Here is a 20,117-nt window from a genome sequence, read left to right as displayed (position 1 = left end):
GACATCCCATATTAATTAAGGTTCACAAATGCAGGTTATTTTGCTAAGGAACCGACAGGAAGACGTTCATTCGGCGTAGCTACTTTGTGCTGAGCCATCATCGCCGTCCATCACAGCCGCTTAAACTAATTTGAAAAGATTGAAAGTACTGCCATCTAGCGGAGCTGGGCTTCAACTGCATTTTAAGCCTCGTTTGACCTAAAGAAGCATTTCCCGGAGCATTTCAGCAAATTCAGATCCGCTGGTAATTCGCGCGGCTAAAATGCACTTTTGATGTTTAGGGGCGTTTAAAAAGAAGTTGTTGGTGTGTTTTACGCAAAGCTACCAACTATAAATGAAAGTGCAGACTGTCTTCATTTCATGTGAACATTTTTACATGGCGGGTGTAAACAGTCACATGACCAGAGCTGTTTAATTTCAGTTTGTCCCTTGGAAAGATGATGTGTGGGTCAAAGCTACGTGAAAAGAAGCGCATAAAACATGTTAATACACAGGTGGGACTACCGTATATGAGGCGTTTGATATTTTAAAGGCCTATTAATAGTGATAAAATGGCTAAAATCATGTTCACAATACATGTAAACATGTCAGTGGTCACATGTTTGACTAGTGGGAAACCCACTTTGAATAAAAGACACTTTGTAAAACTATAGATTTCACATGTAAGAACAAATGTGCGTTCATTGTTTGATTATCTCTTCCTTTTAGGCACAGTTTCTTAAAATCTTAATAATAAAATATGCTATGTTTTTTGCTTGCGGCTTTCTGGTGTTACTCTGTGTATTTCACAGTAGACCACATACTTTAATTTCCATAACTATTTTCATTAACCGTTTAAAAAAAAACATACAGATTGTTTCATGATGAATCATCACTTATCTGGAAAAAAAAAAGTTTATAAACTGTTAAAAGATAATTTTACAAAAATGTGCACCATTAGATTAGTGATAAAGTAAACCACGACTATCAAAAAGGTTTTAAAGAAAGCAAATTAGTAAGAGCCTTTCAGTTTCTGTTTCTTTTTTCAAAGAGATGTCTTATGGGAGAAATTATTTTATGTGGACAGATAGTCCCCGACCTGTAATCAAAGCTCGTTTATTTGAAATGTTTAAATGTTTTTAAAAGATAGTTTTTCTCTTGTTTTGAAATGTTGACCTAATAGACACCAAAAGGAAAATGGAGACGTTTTAGAACAAAGTTTTTTTTTGTTTGTTTTTTTTGCATCGGTCGATTTTATCTTAAGTGTGCTTTACGTAAATCCGTCGCATATCAAATATAAAATCGGTGTTTCCGAAGAAGGATCCAGAAAGATGAATTACGGAGGAGCTGGCTGCTCGGCGTGGCGCAGTTGCGATAGATTAAGCTCTCTGTTTAATGGTACGTTCTAGCCAATAGGACAAACACTTTACTAAACAAAACGACAGAGAGGCAGGGCGGCAAATCTCGCGTACAGAATTATTGATCGTATTCGTCCCGGTAACTTACAGGAACCAGAATAATCGCTGACCTCCGCGCGGCGAAGACCCGAACAGGTCATGACAGTTGTAAGCAACCGTTTAATATTGCGTCCCAGCGTTTTTATTGTTCGGTCTATGCACATTTCAAATAAAAAAAAAACTCTGACGATCAACAAAAGTGCTGCATTGGCGATACTTCAGCGCGGTTTCGGCGGGACGCCGTGAACGTTGCGCTCAAATATGCGGCAAGTTCGCCTTTTTAATCGCCGAAAGCCAACAAATATCAATCCCCTGGCTCGTGGATGAGAGGCTCGCGCGAGACACGGCGCATGCGCACTCACACTTTGTGCCATATTGGAATGAGGTCGTGAACGACTAGGCGGAAAAAGACACGGCATCTAAAACCGACTTGAAAAACTCCTCACTGGTAAGAAACGAAACGCATTCCCAAATATTTACGTATTTTACCCTTTGCCCTAATCGACCTTGGCTTTGACGAGCGGTTTTGCTGTGCCTGCATCTTTTTTCCCGTCTCCAAAAAAAGGTGACTTGTGCTCGCTCGTATGAGTGCCTGGCTCTATTGCTTAAGCTATGACGTTTCAGTAACTTGACTTGGTTACAGGCGTTTTTAGCATGTGCACGAAATCGGACGCACTCGCATCAACAAAAAAAAAAGCCTCGCGAAACAGCGCCGAGAAAATGTTTCGTGCGTGATAACGCTGAATCGCGCGATGTGTCTCCCGGAATGAAAGTTGCCCGATCGGCGTGAATGTATTAAATGCTATTATCCAGTTATATGTAGCTAGCCGAACACACTGCGCTCGACCAGCCAACTATCATCAATTCCTCGTTCGGCGATTTCTATGAATTGCACTCACTGAACGGATTGGATTACACGCCAGCTATCGGCTCTATTTATCGATACCTACTAAATGGCGTTTATTTGGCCGGCGGTTGTGCACGACAACGGTGCGTTCCCGGGGTTTGTAGGGGATCGCGTCGTTTCGTGGGGCTTTCGGTAACGTTCGTGGGTAAAAGATAAAAGTTTAACGGCAAGCTCCTTCAAGCGCTTTCGGAAATTGATGACAGTTTCATTCTCTGGCCGCGTTACATAATAGAAGTTGTGCTATAAGTCACCATCACTCCATTGTGAAGAACTCACGCTCCCTTTTGGCTTCGTTCTGTCATAAAAAAAACAGGTTTCACGTGTAGTTTTATACTGTTAGATAGGCTTGGGAATTAAAAAAAGGGGGCTTCGAGTTTTGCCTCGTTAAAAAAAAAATCATATTTTTTATGAAAGTCCTGTTAATTTTTCACCACAGCGTGTAAGAATAACTCGGCAGAACGGTTGGAGGAGCTGGCGTTGGTTTGTGCACGTGATAACGGTCACTGCGACATTCGTCGTGCTGTTTCTTTCGTCTCTCTTTGCCGTAATTCGCTTGCGTTTGTGAACGTCCACTGGCCTTGATCAATGGAGGGAAGTTGTCTCGAGTTTGAAGTGATGGAGCGGCAGAGTTTGGCAGGAATGTGCTGAGGGTTCATAGACACACCAGAAATAGATTTCCGCTGTCCCGGGGTCTCGTTCCTTCATGTCTAACGTCGTAACACCGTCGGTTAAACTGCGATGTGTGATCACGATGACGGTGTAAGTTGCTGATATAAAGAGCATGGCTTGGTGTTGATTAATCAACGACAGAAGTGGCTTTCAATCAGATTCTCATGTTTGCGTTTGACAGAATCAGACATCATTGTAAAGCCTTTTTTTCATATGCATGCCATTTTAAAACGACTAATCGCTAAAAGGCAGTCGCAAATGAGTGGTTGAGAGATGGTAATAATGATTTAGAAGGCATGGCTAAGTTTAATTACCACAGTAAATGCATGCGTTGTTTATAACACGAAGAAGAACAACGTGAAGTAGATTATAACATCAGTGCACTTTCAATGGGATGCTGTTTTAGTACAGTTTTGGGAGTAGCAGGCTTCCAAACTGTTTTGTTACAGATAAATATGAAATATTATATCAGTGTTTAGGACAGATAGCACGAAACCGCAGTTGCAGACAATGAACACAAAGACTACCTTTCCCTTAAAAAATCACCATGGTAACCATAGCTTCTGCCTAACTCCCATAGTTACTACATTATCCGTAGTTCTCTTTCATCCACACTATTGTCTAAATGTAGTGTACTTCAGCAGATATGTGGTTTAATATACGTAGTTAATGAACAACGAGACGCCGCTGCATATGTATTGACTTTTTCATATTCGTACGTTTCTCATTTGTGCGCCGTTTTGAATAACAGTGTTTAGAATGCGATGGTTAGGTGTTAGTAATAATGAATTGAATTTCATGTCACAGAATTATCTGAATAAGCGAAATTAATTAAATAAATTAAGTGTAACAAAGTGTTACGCTCTCCTTCGTTTTGTATATTTAATGAAAATGGCTATGGTGGTACCAACGACTTTCCTCTAAAGTACTGCAGTTTCTACAATATGTGTAGTTGATTTATTTTGATGCCCAAAGAGGCTCGCGGATATTATACACTAAATTTTAAGAAACTGTCATTACCAGTTTGTTTTTTTGTTTTTATTGTAAGGGTAATTTCTTCACATAATGCTTTAGTGTTCAGTTGATCTTCATACTGAGGGACAGCAACATGGCTTTTTTAAAAAGGCCCGGCTGCTCTTTTCAGTCCCTATTGGAGACCACCGTGACCCCGGGTACATTGTGTCCATGGCCCGGGCTGTGCTCCGGGGCTCTGGGATGGTGCTGGAGTGGAGGGGGGTGGACTGAAAGAGTTGATCCCAGCAGAGCAGGAGGGTCGTGGCCCGCCAACGGCTGTCAGGGAGAATGTCTGACTCTCTTTAATAGAGACGTCAACCTTCACAAAGACAGCTTGACAGCTCTGAATGAATAGACGGAGTTAAAGCAACTTCGGAAGCCTTTTTCTGTGCTTTTGCATTTTTGAGAGTGACATTTAAGATTGCACGTTTTGCTCGAAACAGAACTTTCTGGCTTTTTAGTTAAGTTTCTAGTTGAGTGTCTTTCTTTTTGGTGTCCCTTTCTCTTTGTGTGCTGCATTATTAGAGTCTTTCTCGTTTAGGCGAAACCTGCTTTTTCATTTTGCAAAGCTATATCGGGCATGGTGGTGCGTTTTTGCTTATCAGAGGTGACGTGGGGAGTCTGAGCGACAGAAGTGGCTTTTATCTTTAAAGCTAACGCACTAAGGATTCCTCCTCCAACTTACTTAAATGAACTCGTCTGCTTGAAATGTGGCTTGTGCAAGTCTCCTCATGCTTCTGCATTCTCTCTCACGCGCATGCAAACACTTACAGTATTTCTTTTATACGAATTGTTATTCTAATATCATAATTCGTCTCTCTTTGTTTCGGTGTTTGTTTTCCTCTCATTAATTTTTTTCCCCCCTTCCTCATTATTCATGTAGAAACTGTTTGATTGTCCTCCGGGGGCTTCAGACATGAACCTTGAGGCGCTGGAGTCTGGTAAGCTGTTTATTTTCTTTCCTTCTGCGCTGTTGCTAAATAATTTGAAGAAAAACAAAACCTATAGTCCACCCTGTGACACTAAAAATGTTTGCATTGAGAGATGTATTTTGCGCAAATGTAAATTGCACTTGCACTGTGTTGGACATTTTTTGCGAAACCTTAAGCAAAGGTCACCCGAGTATTTGTAGAAAATATATCAGCCCTCTTTTTCATGCTCTGTCGATTTGGCTTGATGTGAGGTGATGAGGCCGCGTGTGGAGAGAGCTGAATGAACTGTGCAGTGTTTAAGCCATTGGTCGTTCAATGTTTCAGACGCAGACTCTGGTCAGGATGTGTCAGAGTTTAACTGGGATGACTACCTGGAGGAAACCGGGGCACTTTCTGTTCCTCATCATGCGTTTAAACACGTGAGTAAACCACGCCAGCCCGTGTTTGTTCCACGCCGCTATAACGAAAAAAGAGACGTTTGTTTGTTCTTTAAACAAGCTTTTAATCAAATTCGAATGTGACGAATAGATGCTTTTCTGTTACACTGAAGCGAGCGGCTATAGAAGATCTATTCATTTGGAAGAAACTTTTATCCGAAGCGACTTGCGTAGAGTGGGGGAACTATGACACTTTTTGCCCATCGTGAAAATCGTCACAAAATAAAATAACTTTTGAGTTTTGATGCCTAAATAAAAGAGACGGATGTTAAAAGCTAACCTTAGGCTATAAACAGACTACAGCGACACAGACACTCGCCTTCAATGTCACCACCGCCGCGTTTCCCGACAACTTTTTCAAACTTATTTTTAACAAATTCATTGAAAAAGATTCAGAATGTGAATTCGCACAAACCTTTTCATATTAAGTGGAATAAATACAAAACTAAAGCAGAGGGAATAAATGAAGCAATCTAAAACTAAAAGACATATGAAAGCACGCACTTCTGTAAATTTGGAACTGAGGCACATTTAAAAGTCCAGAAATCCTTATATTTTAATTCAAAATATTTCTCCACATACTATTCAATAAACTTTTAGTGCATTTAATCTGTTAAATAACAGTTTTACATAGGTTTTATATACGGGGAGATTAAACTCATTTTAGTGAATAAAGTACCATATTTCAGATATCGTTTTCTTAGGTTTATTATAAGTACATAAGATGTTATTTTATCTTTGCTACTAGAAAATTCCTAATAACGGCTTCATATGTGGTTTAATTTTAATGTGGCTGTAAGCCCTGTGCATCGTTCGTTTCACTTTCAAGCCAGTAAAAGTTGTGTTTACATGAAATAATCATGAGTTTACCTTATGGTCCGAACCATAGAGCCAAGAGTCTGCGCATCAATAGGAATGCATTAAAACGAGCATCTTCCATATGAAGACTTGTGTTGCATTTTGAGGGAAAAACCAAAAAAAAAAAGTTAAACAACAATATAAAATGCAACAGTCTTGTTTAAAAAATCACGAGTGAGGTTCATGCATTCCCAGGGAATCAAACCCATGACCTTGCCATTGCTGCAGGAGCGATATGAGCTAGCGGGGTGATTCGTAGCTGAACGGCTCTTTTGAGCTGGTTCTTTTAGAGAATCGGGTTTTAATCCACCAATGCTTTCTAATTTGGAGACATTGCATCTCCTATGTCATGTCTGATGGCAAAAACAGAATTGTAGAGTGCACTAGAGCCAGCAACGTAAGAAAACAAGTCAGCTTTTAGATTACTTGCTATGCATTAGTAATGTATTCCTATCCTCATGAGATCCGTAAGACCAATAAGTGACCATTTAGATCTTAAAGAATTTATTTGCTGGGTCAGAAATTAACCAGGGTTCAGGGCAGGAATACCACTGCCCAAATTCCCCAGGTATTTAAATTGTGCGGGCCAAAAAAAAAAATCTTCCAAGTTGATGATTTTCATCATAGTATATATGCTATAATACTAGGGTTTAGTCTGAAGTTCATTAGTTCATGAATGACCTATTTATGACAGTTGCTAAACGTATTTGATGGTGATAATACTGGCAACCATTTGTTCAAGTTAAAATGTATTTTAGTGGAAGTATTTGATATAAATGGATGGCATGTAGTGTGCTTATGTTGAAGTGTGTCATTTATAGTTGCATGAAATAATTACAATACTAAAACAGCTAAAAGTAATGCATTGGTAGATTGTCTGTGCCTCCTGATAAGTCCAGCACAGTAACTAAAACAAAATCTATTAAAAACATTTCAAGTGAATAAAATAAAGCTTAAAAATATAAATAAAATATTTGATGAAAAAAGTTAGTTTCCATCAGTCTTCAGTGTCAAATGATCCTTCAGAAATCATTCTAACATACTGATTTATTATCAGTGCAGGAAACTTTTGTGCTGCTTAATATTTTTTTAAAACCTGTGATATTTTGTTGGGTTTCATGAGTAAATTAAACATTAAAAAGAAGAGCATTTATTTTAGATGGTTAGAAATCCTTTCTAACAATAAGTTTGTTCAGCTGTGATGTTAAGCTGATTAGAAATGATGCCAAATTTTTGTATAAATGCCGTTCTTTTTTATTTTTTATTCATCAAACAGTATTTGCCATCACGACTTTGCCGACATTGATAATTCTGATAATAAATCAGCATATTACAGAGGTTTCTGGAGGATTATGTGACACTTTAGACTGACTGATGGAAATTCAGCTTTGCGTCACAGAAATAAATAATATTTTAAGGTATATTAAAATAGAAACCCATCATTTTAAATGGTAGATATATTTCACAATATTTTTGATCAAATAAATGCAGCCTTGATTAACATAATAAACATTTTAAACATTTTACAATATGTATGTATATGTATGTGTATATATGTATGTAATAAAGAAAAATAAAGATTATAAAAAAAAAAAAAAAAAATGAAAGCAGATTGAAATTGTTAATGAATACTTTAGTAGTATCTAAACACCGTGAGGCCAAAATTTCTGTAGTTTACTCACCAGGTGTCACCTGGCCATGCGTCTGATCTGTCATCTGCATTCCTTTGCAGGTGGACCAGGGCCTTGAGACCGGTCTGACTCCTGGTATGAAGCTGGAGGTGTGTGTGCGTACTGAATCAGAAACGGCATACTGGGTGGCCACGATAATCACCACCTGCGGACAGCTGCTGTTGCTACGATATGAGGGTTACCAAGATGACCGTCGTGCCGACTTTTGGTGTGACATCATGACCGCTGACCTGCACCCGATCGGATGGAGCAAGCAGCAGGGTCGACCGATGAGACCTCCAGAGGGTGAGCAGAAACTTAGCAGTTTCAATGTGCTGCCTAATTTATGATGATTAGACCCTAATTGTCACTTGCTCAAGAGAACATGCGGCTTTTAGGTAAAGATGATTTGAATTCAGGCTCTGCAGAGGTTATGCTCTCTTTTCCAAAAAGCTTTGTGCGCATCATCCACACAGTGCCAAATTTACATATTTCTTTATATTTTTCAAGTGCTGTGTTGCTTGCAGCGCAGTGCTAATTCCTGTAGGTGGTTGTTCACAGTCATTTTGTGGGCATATTCAGGAAATGGGGGAAGGGTGTTTGTGTTGGGGCTTTTATTTAGCTTGCAGCTTGCTGATGGGCATGGCCTTTACTCCTCCGAAATTATTAAAAGACTAATTTTAATACTAAAAGCTTCTTTTTATGAATAAAATCCTGCAATAGGGTGCAGTAGGTACAAACGTGGGGGAGTCCAGATGGTTGCTGGCATTTTGCTTCTGGCTGCCTGTGCCTTATTGACAGCTGTGCTTATGGCCCAAAATACCATGTCAATGGTGAAGGCATCATAAGCGCAAAATGGCATAAATCTGTCAGCAGGCTAGTCTAAAGATCTGTTACGTCTTTAAAATGCTCTGAATTTGTGTTCAGGTGTCCGTGAGAAGCATGAAGACTGGGAAGCACTGCTGGAGAAAGCTCTGGCTGAATCCTGCAGTGTGCCTGCTAGTCTCCTGGAAGGGGTAAGAGACATGCCATAAATGTATAGAGTGCTGGTCATTATTGCAAAAATAAACTGGTAGAGTGATATATTAAAATTCAAACTTTAAGTAAACGGAGACCATTTTTTTCTGCAATCAATATCTCATTGTTTTGAGTTTGCAGATTTAAACTGTTCTGAGCAACATGAATAAAGGGACCCCAAGATGTGCAGTTTAATATTCAATATTCAACATTATTTGAATGTACACACGTTTTTATTTATTTATTTTAAAGAATACTTTCATTCAACAAGGACACATTAAACTGATGTTCAAGTAAAAACATTTTTAAAGATTTTTATTTCTAATAAATGCTTTTGGAATAAATAAAAAAATCATTATAAAAATAGGAAGCACAATTGTTTTCAACATTGATAATATAATAAGACATTTTTGAAGGACCACGTCACCCTTGAGTAATGTTGCCTAAAAATCTTTTTTTTTAATGTTGCCTAAAAATCTTGGTTTTTTCCCACCACAGATGAAATAATAAAAAAAATAAATAAATGAAAACTTTTATGTTTTAAACATAGTTCACAATGTTACTGAATCAAAAACATTAAAACATTGTACCGACCCAAGGTGCTATATAATGTACTGTAAAACAGAATTAAAAAACATTAATTCCCATTATAAATTAATGACACATTGTTATACCTGCTATGCCTTTTTATTTTAAACTAACTTATGTAGCACAACAGTGACATTTCCATAGTTATTGCTAAGATATTACATATTACATTAGCTTTTGCTTTTGTGCTTGTAGGCTCAGCGTGGCTGTAATCCAATAGATCTGTTAAGTCCGGGTCTAAACATCCAGCTAGTGGACCGTCAAGATGGTGGGGTGGTCTGGTCTGCAGTGATTGAGGAGAACGTAGGTGGTCGTTTGCGGCTCCGATATGCCGGCACAGACGGGCTCCCTGACAGTCAATCTATCACGTGGGTCTTCTACTTGGACCCCCTGCTTCATTTGCCAGGATGGGCACAGGAGCACAGCTGCACCCTTAGACCACCAGCAGGTGAATTTTTAAAGATCTTTGTTGTATGTCTTTTCAAATATCGGACATCAAAAGTGATTGCACTCGGTTCCGTAGTATACTACCTTTTGATAGTGCATGATTTTTGTTACTAGCATGGCTATTTTTTATGTTTGTGTGCTCAATGCTGTACCAAGTCCAAGCAGTGGTCAGTGCAGCTAAAACCATGGAAACAGAAGCAGAAACTAGAAATAAATGTGAATGTTTAGGGTTGTTTGTGGCTGCGTGTAGCTGTGGCTAGATGATTGAATGAACCAGCACAATTTGCAGCAGATTGTTCCTGACCTATTAATGTGCAAATGAACCTGACTGTTCCATGCTGGAAGTTTTGATCATGCAAAAAAAAGGCAGGTAGTCAGTATTGTCCTCCTAAGCGCTGCTGAAGTACTTTTACCCTAGGAGACCCACATATTACAGTTCAGCTAATCAATAGTAGGGATTGGTGGATGGGGGAAGGGTTTACATGGAGCTTAGAACAGAGTCCACTAGCTTTTAGAAGATAAACACATGTTATGTGGTCAGCAGAGAGGTGATTGTGCCTTTGTGTGTGTTTGTTTATAGCTCTGCTCGCCCTGCGCTCTGAAGCTGAATGGGAGGAGGTCAAGAAGACTGTCTCCTCACAGGTTCAGGACTCCAGCATCAACGAGGAGTTTTACAGGGTCAGTAAAAGCTGATTAACCACCACATGTTAGCAGAACTTGACTTTGACCGCAAGGTTGCTTGTTTGAACCCTGTTGGTGAGATCAATTAACTGGAGAGTTATGGAGATTCACTGTGACCTCTGTTATTTTGAGCAAAGCGCCTGGGTGATCATCCATGTAGTGAATGTACTATAAGTTAGCTTGGATAGAGGCATTTTTGGAAGCTGCTTACACAGAACATGTTTTTGCATTTCACTGCTCAGTTTTTTTTTTTTTTTATGTAAACATGCACTTGACAGATATCTTTGACTCTTGCTGTAGTATCTTTAGGAGCATGTGCACCTAAACACTGCTTCAAGTTTAAAAATAGGATCATTTTCCAACTCCCCTACAGTTGAACAGTTGAGTTTTACCATTTTCGAATCCATTTAGCCGACCTCTGGATCACTTTTAGCTGCAGTTTAGCATAGATCATTGAATCTAAATAGACCAGCAGCATCTCATTCAAAAATGACTGAAGTTTCTATATTTTTCCTGTTTAAAACATGACTTCTCTGTAGTTACATTGTGTACCAAGACTGACAGAAAATAAAGAGTTGCGATTTTCTAGACCAAAGAATTATAAACTCAACTACAAAATCTTTTTCCCGTCAGTCTTAGTACACAGTGCAACTATAGAAAGTTCATTTTTGAGAAAGATGCTAACGGTCTAATCAGATTCAATGATCCGTGCTAAGCTGATGCTAAAAATGCTGTTACCAGACCCGGAGATCTGGTGAATGGATTCGAAAACAGTAAGATTCAACTTCGTAGTCAGTTCCTTGTTCATTCGATTGCAATTTAAATGCATGTTACTACTATGCAATTATTTTACATACTACTGAGGTCCAACTAAAAATATGTACTTAAATATATTGCACTCTGTAAAAGTCAAATTATTCCAAGTATACTTCAGGTACACTTTAAATATCTTGCATTGATAGACCTGATATTATTATCTTACTATCTTCATCAAAAGTGACACTGAAACACATTTTAGGCTTCATATTGAGAAATTTTCGATTTTGAGAAATGCATTGTGCAAAAAATACTCCATATAAATGTAATGTTAACATTTTTTAGTTTTTAAATTATTTAGGCTATACACTTGTTTCTGTATTCAGGACAGATCAGCCATCAATCCACACTCCTTTACTGAAGGGATGAAGCTGGAAGCTGTGGACCCGGCAGCTCCGTTCACCATCAGTCCAGCCACTGTGACGAAGGTATCATAATGGACCCTAAAGTTATCACCACTTAAACAGTCAACACCCCAAACTGTTGTAGTTTGGACTTGTTACAATAATACATATAGCTCTTTAAACGACAAACGTAATGCTAATTTGAAGTTATATGCCACAAACGACCTCTATATTGTCAAACACAACCTTTGCCTGTTGTTAATGATTTTGGCTAAAAACAGGCCTTCAGAAGGTCAAGAGAATTAATCCCCTCTGTGTTACCACACATGAAGGTCATACATTTTACACTGAAAGATGGGTGTTTCCATAAACATGGGTGTAATCCAGATAAGTGAGCTCAGGATGAACATGAAAACCGTGCACTTCTTCTTTTCTCCGTGTGCTCTATTCATTTACGTGTTTGTCTTTGTGACAGGTGTTTAATGACCATTTTTTTCTGGTGCAAATGGACGATCTGGGAGACGAGGCACAGAAAGACGGAGGCAGGCGCTCTTTCCTATGTCACAGAGACAGTCCAGGAATCTTCCCTACGCAGTGGAGTCTGAAGAACGGAGTCAAGCTCAGTCCTCCTCCAGGTCTGTACATTTGCCTGTTTTCTTTTAATGTCATGTACAGTAGGACAGTTTAATAACACAAATGTCTTAACAATTTATTATTAAAAGGACAGAAAGGAGGTCCACCCTTTTCTTTCAGAACAGCTTCTTTTCTTGGAATGCTGTCTTACAAGTCCTGAACTGTCTGTAAGGGAAAATTGCATCATTCTTCTCAAGCAGGAAAACATTGCCATCTTGCTGTCCGCGAAACACTGGTTTTGTGGTAATGCGCTCACATGAGAGAGCAGTGTCTTTACTGTAGGATGCTCTCTGTCCTAAAAAATGGCTTCATTCACTGGCTGTTATACTGCCCAGCAGAGCAGTCATTAGACCTAATGGCTGGCGTGGGACGGCTGGCCATGTCATTTTGGATCCTTCCCCATTTTAACAGCTGGAAACAGACACTGAGGCTTCGGCCAAACATAAACCCGTCTGGGTGGGAAATCCATTATTGCGATTCATCCTTTATTTTGATCTGGTTTCCAGGTGATTTCTTGACACCGGCTTGTGTTGATATGCTGTGTTCTTAGTTTGGGAGATACTGTTTGACCTTTTTAAACCTTTGTTGCTGTGAGCATTCACATATCAAAGTGTTTATTGTCAGATCTCTTTAACGCCTCACATGCTGCTAATTGCCAATCAACATATTGATAAGTTCATCTTTTTCAGTTGCCATTGGCACTCTGTTTGTGATTTACTTCAAAGTTAAAATCTTGTTTCATCTTGCATTTTCAGTTATTTTCTAATCTATATGTATATTAGGGAGCAAGTCGTGCAATTGACAGTTTCTCAGGTGCTCTTGTTGACGTGTGTGTGTGTGTGTGTGTGTGTGTGTGTAGGGTTCCAAGGTCAGGACTTTGACTGGGCAGACTATCTAAAGCAATGTGAAGCTGAAGCAGCCCCTCAGCAATGCTTCCCTCCTGTGAGTTTCTCATTCTGCATATTTGGGGGAAAAGGCATTACAAAAATACATTAAACTCATTACAAATGTATTAAAAATGTAAATTATATATGTATGTGTATATATATATATAAAGGAGGTGTATATACACACACCTCCTTTATGATTAACATGCTTTACATTTTTTTGAAAATGCTGCATATTTGTCAGGATATTGATATTGTATATTTGAATACAGTGTTCAAAAGAAACTAAAAGTGTAAAGTAACTTTTGATGAAATGAATTCATCTTTGCTGAATAAAAGTATTCATTTCCTTTAAAAAGATGAGAATTTCCTGCAAGACTTTGATCAGTTTTTTTTTTTTATTTCCTTGTAGGACCCTTCTGATCAGTGCATTAAGGAATCTATGATGCTGGAGGCTGTTAACCCACTCTGCCCTGAAAACATTCACGTAGCAACTGTTACCAAGGTCAAGGGTCAACACATGTGGATTCGTTTGGAAGGTGTGATGTCAACACTACTTTTTTTCTGCAGTATGACTACTCTGAATGACCAAAAATAATTATGCAGTGTCTCCTTGAACTGGCTTCAGAGGAGACAAACAAAGCAGAGACCCTGATTAAAAATAGCAAGACCACTAATGGACTAATATAAGACTGGGCTTACCCCCTTATAGACATTACAGAAGGTCAGTAGACATGAGCATACGTCTTATTTATCTCTCCCTTTCTCTATGTTCAGGTCTGAAGCAAGCCATCCCAGAGATCATAGTTCATACAGACTCCATGGATATTTTTCCAGTGAGTTGGTGTGAGACCAATGGCTATCCTCTTCAGCACCCCTGCAAGCCCAGAGGTCAGTTTTACAGCCAAGGTGCTATGCATACAAAGTACTTCTTAAATTAATATTTATATCTAATGTTCCCTAGTGAAAAGTAAAGAAAACATGTAGTTCTTGAAATGTGCTAAATTGGAACAGTTAATTATATACTTAATGAACCATTGCAATTACACTTGCATTTGAAGACAGAATAATATTATAATATATACATGTTATTATTTCATAATCATACAATCCTCATCATTAGTGACATTAAAACACATTTTAGGCTTAATATTAAAACATGTGCATTGTGTACACGTAGTACACCAAATAAAGTAAAATTATAATTTTATATCAATAAGTATGAGTGATATGTCATTAAATATGCTAATAGGTTTTAACTATACTTAGTATGAAATCACTTTCTTTCTTTTTTTTTTAAACTAGGGTTGGCTTTTTGAGAGACTTACGTTCATATTTTAAATGTTCTTTGCAGTGGGAAAACAGAGAAAGGTTGCAGTTGTTCAACCAGAGAAACAGTAAGAAAGACACAAAAGTGTTTGAATTGAATCAAGTACTTTTGATTATGGGAAAAACACTGATTTATCCCTCTCATCACAGACGCGTACCATCCAAAGACTCCTCCCCTGATACTACCAAACAACAGATTAACAGCAGTCAGACCGAGATGGGTAAGTGCTAGATACACATCTAAACATTTCTTCATGTGCATTCAAATCGGTTGTTTACACACTATTAAAAGCTCAGTGGTCTCTAACTAGGTACTATTTTAATCTTGTCTGTATCTCCAACAGGCCAAGCGAATGGCAAGTACTGTTGCCCCAAGATCTATTTTAACCATCGCTGCTTTTCAGGGCCCTACCTCAATAAGGGCCGTATTGCAGAGCTGCCGCAGTGTGTGGGACCTGGGAACTGTGTCCTGGTGCTGAAGGAGGTCAGCCATAACACTCTGCTGATTTGCAGTACTATTTCTTTTTAAATTAAAAAATGTAATGACTGAACGTTAACAATAGTACTTAAAACCTCATATCGTGCTGTATAAAACTCAAATGGAAACGTGCAAAAATTTATAATGGAGTTTTAGAGGAATCAAATGTGTCTGAACCTAGATAATAACAGGAAGATGAACATCATATTAGAATGATTTCTGAAGGATCATGTGAGACTAAATACTGCTGAAAATATTGCTTGGCATCACAGAAATAAATTGCACTCTTAAAATAGAAAAGAGTTTTAAATTGAACTACAATTTCACAATATTAATGATTTTTCAACCAAATAAATTCATCCTTGATAAGCATAAGAGACTTTTTTTTTTTCAAAAGCACTACAAAAAATGTAATGCATTTATAGTAATACATAATAATAAAAGCAGTAATTGTAACATCTTTATATGTGGAAAAAAACGAGTTAAACAATAGCCTAGATGTTTGTTTACTGTAATAGACAAATGTGTCGTCAACTAACTGCATAATTTGTATAAATTCACCTCTGATAACGGCTCAATCTTAACTGTGTTGAATTATTAATTTTCTGTAAATCTCCTTTGAAACAATATGCATTAATCTGTATTTTGTGATAGCTTTAAACATACCTCAGAATGTGGAGTTGCACTGTTCTGTTTTGACTGTTGGTAATGCTTACCTATTGACCTGTGGGCTGTCCAGGTGCTGACGCTGCTGATAAATTCTGCCTATAAGCCCAGTCGAGTTCTGAGAGAGCTACAGCTGGACCAGGAAGGCCGCTGGCAGGGTCATGGAGAGACACTTAAAGCAAAGTGAGTATATGCTGCTCTTAACATTTTTCTACAAACGTGAGGAGGAACAAACGAGGTACCTGTAGAAGGTCGCTTATTTTTGTTTTTCATTGTTTATAATAATGAACAAAAATAGATTGCTTTCAGTTTTCTGACCAGTCTTTGTGTTATACAGGTACAAAGGGAAGAGTTACAGAGCGACAGTAGAGATTGTTCGGACTGCAGACCAGGTGGCTGAATTCTGTCGGAAAACCTGCATTAAGCTAGAGTGCTGTCCCAACTTGTTCGGCCCACGAATGGTGCTGGAGCGCTGCTCAGAGAACTGTTCTGTGCTTACCAAAACCAAATACAGTGAGCATCTTTTCTCTATTTTGCCAGTATGAATACACACACACACACACACACACACACACACACACATATATATATATATATATATATATATGTAAAACTAACAGTACCTGTTTCATAGCATATTACTATGGGAAGAAAAAGAGCAGGCGTGTGGGCCGACCTCCTGGCGGACACTCTAACTTAGAGGGAGGAGTAAAGAGACGAGGCAGGAGGAGGAAGAGGAGGAAGCAGCTCTTTGTCCACAAAAAGAGACGTTCTTCTGCTTCAGTTGATAACACTCCAGCAGGTTCCCCTCAGGTAACAAAAGCAATACTGTGAAAATGCTTCCATTTTGCATTTTTCTAATTCAAAACAAAAGCTTCTCATCATATACATAAGCATAAGTAAAAAGGTAAGACATTAAGAAAATAACATTATTTATATATGTATATATGTATTGCATTATGAGTGTTCAATTTTGCTTTATCTTACATCATAATGCTTTACATTTAGATAATTTTTAGGTTTAAATAGATTCTTGAACCAATTTTCAGGTGTTTGGACTATACTAAATACGAAATATGTTCAGAGTAACTTTTTAACAAGAACCATCTTCCTCCATCTGTTTTAATGTGGTCATTAGAATGTGAAATGCACAATCTGGTGAAACATTTGCAGTCAGAGTAAATGCCATTGCCATTTAGTTTCAGCCCATGAGCTGAATTCAGATGCGTCTACCATCAAAATGAACATCTTGGCCATTTATATAAAATCAATGTAAGTTAAACCAGAATGAGCATTAAACTGGATATACAAATCTACTGATGTCACTGTTTGGTGTTACAGGGCAGTGGTGATGAAGAAGATCTGGATGAGGATGACTCTCTAAGTGAAGACACAGGCTCTGAATTGCAAGACGAGCTAATGGATGACTCCGAATATTCAGAGAAGAAGTCACAGCCCCCCACCCCATCCCCGTCCCCTCCAGAAACCCCCCGTCCCACACGCAGACGGCGCAAAGCTCGCTCACCATCCTGCTCAGATGATGAGAACAGGCCTCCTTCACCCAAGGTAACTTCTGGAACTATTAGACAATATTAATAATATTTAATATTAATTTACAACATTGATTTTAAACCGTAGGGCTGGCGCCTACTTGCTAAAAAAAACAGCCAAAAATGATTCAAAATAAGACTAAGTAGATAAAATGATTAAAGATCAAGATGTAAGCTTACATCTTTGTTATTTTTACTGGTTTCTGTGGAAAAATGGGAAAACAGCTTTCAGCATAAAAACTACAAATATCGGGCCCTTTAAATATTGTTTTTGAGTGGCCCTGAAGTGACAAAGGTTGGAAAATGCTACAATTTATGAATAGAACTCAATAACTAGGTTTTTGTGCATGGTAACACACAATGCAGTACTGACTCTTTTACTGTCTCTTCTGAAGAGTCCACGTACCGAAGTTCCTCCAAAGCTCTGTTTGGACAGCAGTCCACTGGAATGGAGTGTCACAGACGTTGTCCGTTTCATCAGGACCACCGATTGTGCTCCGTTGGCACGCATCTTTATGGATCAAGTAATGAACATTTGAGTCTTTCAATGTTTTAATTGACAAAAAAAGTTGTCTTAGTCAAAGAAAAAATGTTCTCCAGCAAATATTTTTCGTCCTTTTCTTCGTTGATGACATTACCTTGGCTCACATGCTTATGACTGGTGATTTAGGGTCATCTTTTTCATTTTACCTTGCAGGAAATTGACGGACAAGCGCTGCTTCTGTTGAACCTTCCCACTGTCCAAGAATGTATGGACCTGAAGCTCGGCCCCGCCATCAAGCTGTGCCATCACATTGAGCGGGTCAAGCTAGCATTTTACCAACAGTTTGCCAGCTGAGGTTGACATTCTGTAGAGAAGAGCGGGGCATTTGACATTTTGGGTGACGTTCCTAATGTTTGTGATCTTCCTTGTGCTCTATGGATCATAGAACCTTTAAAATCACTTAGCGCTTTAGACGCCTCCTGTACCATTAGATACTGCTGGAGGGGTGTTTTTCAACAGGGTGAATCTGGTACTTGTACAGCTGGGCTCCATCTCAATTTAAGCCTGGACTGCTGTTAAGTTTGTGATCTTTTTTTTTTTTTTTTTTTTTTTTTTTTTAAGATTAGTTCAGCTCAGGGTATGGTTAGACCTGAGTCAGAGGAACTAGTCCGTTCAGTGTCTGCAACAAGCAAAGCTCTTGTTTCTGAAACCTTTATTAACTGTAGAGCGGATGACAATGCAATTACCTTAAGCACAAAAACCAATTGCCCATGTACTGTAAGTGGTATGCAAACGTGTACATACAGGAGCGTGAATGTAAATACTGTACATAAGCAGATGTTAATTTTAGTGGGACTGATTTAATGCTCCCATTTCGGTTTGGTTTTTCTATAAAAAAAAGCTTGGGAATTACACTGTAACACAACAGTGTAAAAGATGAGGCCATTGTGGTTTCTGTAAATACTAATAATCATTTGCTCATGCTAATGATGCATTATTAAATAAAAGTGCAGAGTAATAAAAAAATGACGAGGTGTTATGGTTAAGACATAAGCACACAAAAGATTTCAGGTTATGTCAGTGACTGTGATGGGGATAATATTCATAATGGCTAATCCAGGGTTTATCAACAACACCAAACTGAAGGGTCTTGTACTCTTACAAATGTGTCTGCTTGTAAAAGTAATATTTTAACATTTAAGTAGAATGCAGCATCTGTATTTAAATGCATATCCTGCATTAAATAATTTCAGGGGCCTCTATGTTGTAACAGTCTAATTAACCGGTTTTGGTCTTGGAATCGCAAAGCTATGACCCCCGCTCAACCAGATAGCATCATTCGATTTGTTATCTTTGTATTTGAATTGATAATGAGATATGCAACAGTCCCCCTTTTCTTGATTTAGCAGTCTATTTCCCTTAATCCTTCTTTAAGCATTTTGTGCTGAAATGGTGAAAGATGGTTTTGAAACCTCGTCTTGCCACATTCTCTTTTGTTCATTTGCTGGTTTTCATCAGTTTGATTAAAAGTTGTTGAAATAATATTGGTTTACTTTTAATTATATGTTGGTGGAAACTGTTATTTAAAAGAAAAATAAAATGAACAGAATCTTGCCTGTGGTTTCTTTTTTTCTGGAGAGAAATGAAAGTGATTGGGGCTCTAATAGTTTGTTGTTTTTTAATAAGTTTATTTATTCGGAATATACATTTATAGACCATAGATATTTATGTTTTAAGTAGATGTTTCTGCATTCTAATTATATGGTGTCCTCTGTGCACACAACAAGAGTTTTCTAAAGAAGACTTATATGAAACATATTGTAGCAATAATTGTGAAATATTATAATTTAGAATAATTGTTTAATATATTTTTAATTTTTATTTATATGATGGCAAACCAGACCTTTTTAGCAGCGTTAACTCCAGTCTTGATCCTTTTGTTGTATTTGATGCTCAGGAAATCTTTCTTATTAGTTAAGTTTTCACAATTCTTTGATTAACACAAAGTGCTAAACAACAGCATTTATTTGAAATAAAAATATTTTGGTCAATTCAATGAATCCATGTTAAATCAAAGCTGCAGTTTCCTCCACGGTATAGAATTGATTTAAAATAGTGTATAAAAATATACAATTATTAATTGTAACAATTTTATACTCCCCACCATCACTTTTAATTTAAAAATAAATTACATACAGTTGTGTTATACATACATATACACACACACAAACACACACACACATATATATATATATATATATATATATATATATA

At 37.8% G+C, this 20,117-nt stretch overlaps 1 protein-coding gene across 1 annotated transcript; it reads left to right on the top strand.

Annotated features, from left to right (window-relative positions):
* Positions 1 to 1,316: 1,316 nt before the first annotated feature.
* sfmbt1 (Scm like with four mbt domains 1) lies at positions 1,317 to 19,457 on the top strand. Its single transcript, XM_043252617.1, has 21 exons — positions 1,317 to 1,884; positions 4,910 to 4,967; positions 5,283 to 5,377; positions 7,986 to 8,229; positions 8,851 to 8,939; positions 9,724 to 9,976; positions 10,556 to 10,653; positions 11,799 to 11,900; positions 12,292 to 12,451; positions 13,309 to 13,391; positions 13,749 to 13,875; positions 14,114 to 14,227; positions 14,691 to 14,733; positions 14,816 to 14,886; positions 15,010 to 15,149; positions 15,883 to 15,992; positions 16,147 to 16,322; positions 16,444 to 16,622; positions 17,151 to 17,375; positions 17,755 to 17,883; positions 18,057 to 19,457. Exons 2-21 carry the CDS (start codon positions 4,943 to 4,945, stop codon positions 18,195 to 18,197), a joined length of 2,604 nt encoding a protein of 867 aa, XP_043108552.1. The 5' UTR covers positions 1,317 to 1,884; positions 4,910 to 4,942; the 3' UTR covers positions 18,198 to 19,457.
* The last annotated feature ends 660 nt before the right edge of the window (positions 19,458 to 20,117 follow it).

The sequence above is a fragment of the Puntigrus tetrazona genome, chromosome 11, assembly GCF_018831695.1.
Source record: "Puntigrus tetrazona isolate hp1 chromosome 11, ASM1883169v1, whole genome shotgun sequence".
NCBI classification, from domain to species: Eukaryota; Metazoa; Chordata; class Actinopteri; order Cypriniformes; family Cyprinidae; genus Puntigrus; species Puntigrus tetrazona.
Note: the sequence above shows the minus strand (reverse complement) of the source record. Positions and strands in the feature narration are given on the sequence as shown.

What these genes read in the sequence shown, in the direction of transcription:
- sfmbt1 (XM_043252617.1), top strand. Translation starts at nt 4,943, where the DNA reads ATGAACCTTGAGGCGCTGGAGTCTG. An exon ending in CTGCTAGTCTCCTGGAAGGG is followed by an intron (nt 8,940 to 9,723) that starts GTAAGAGACATG and finishes TTGTGCTTGTAG; the next exon opens with GCTCAGCGTGGCTGTAATCC. An exon ending in GTCCAGCCACTGTGACGAAG is followed by an intron (nt 11,901 to 12,291) that starts GTATCATAATGG and finishes TCTTTGTGACAG; the next exon opens with GTGTTTAATGACCATTTTTT.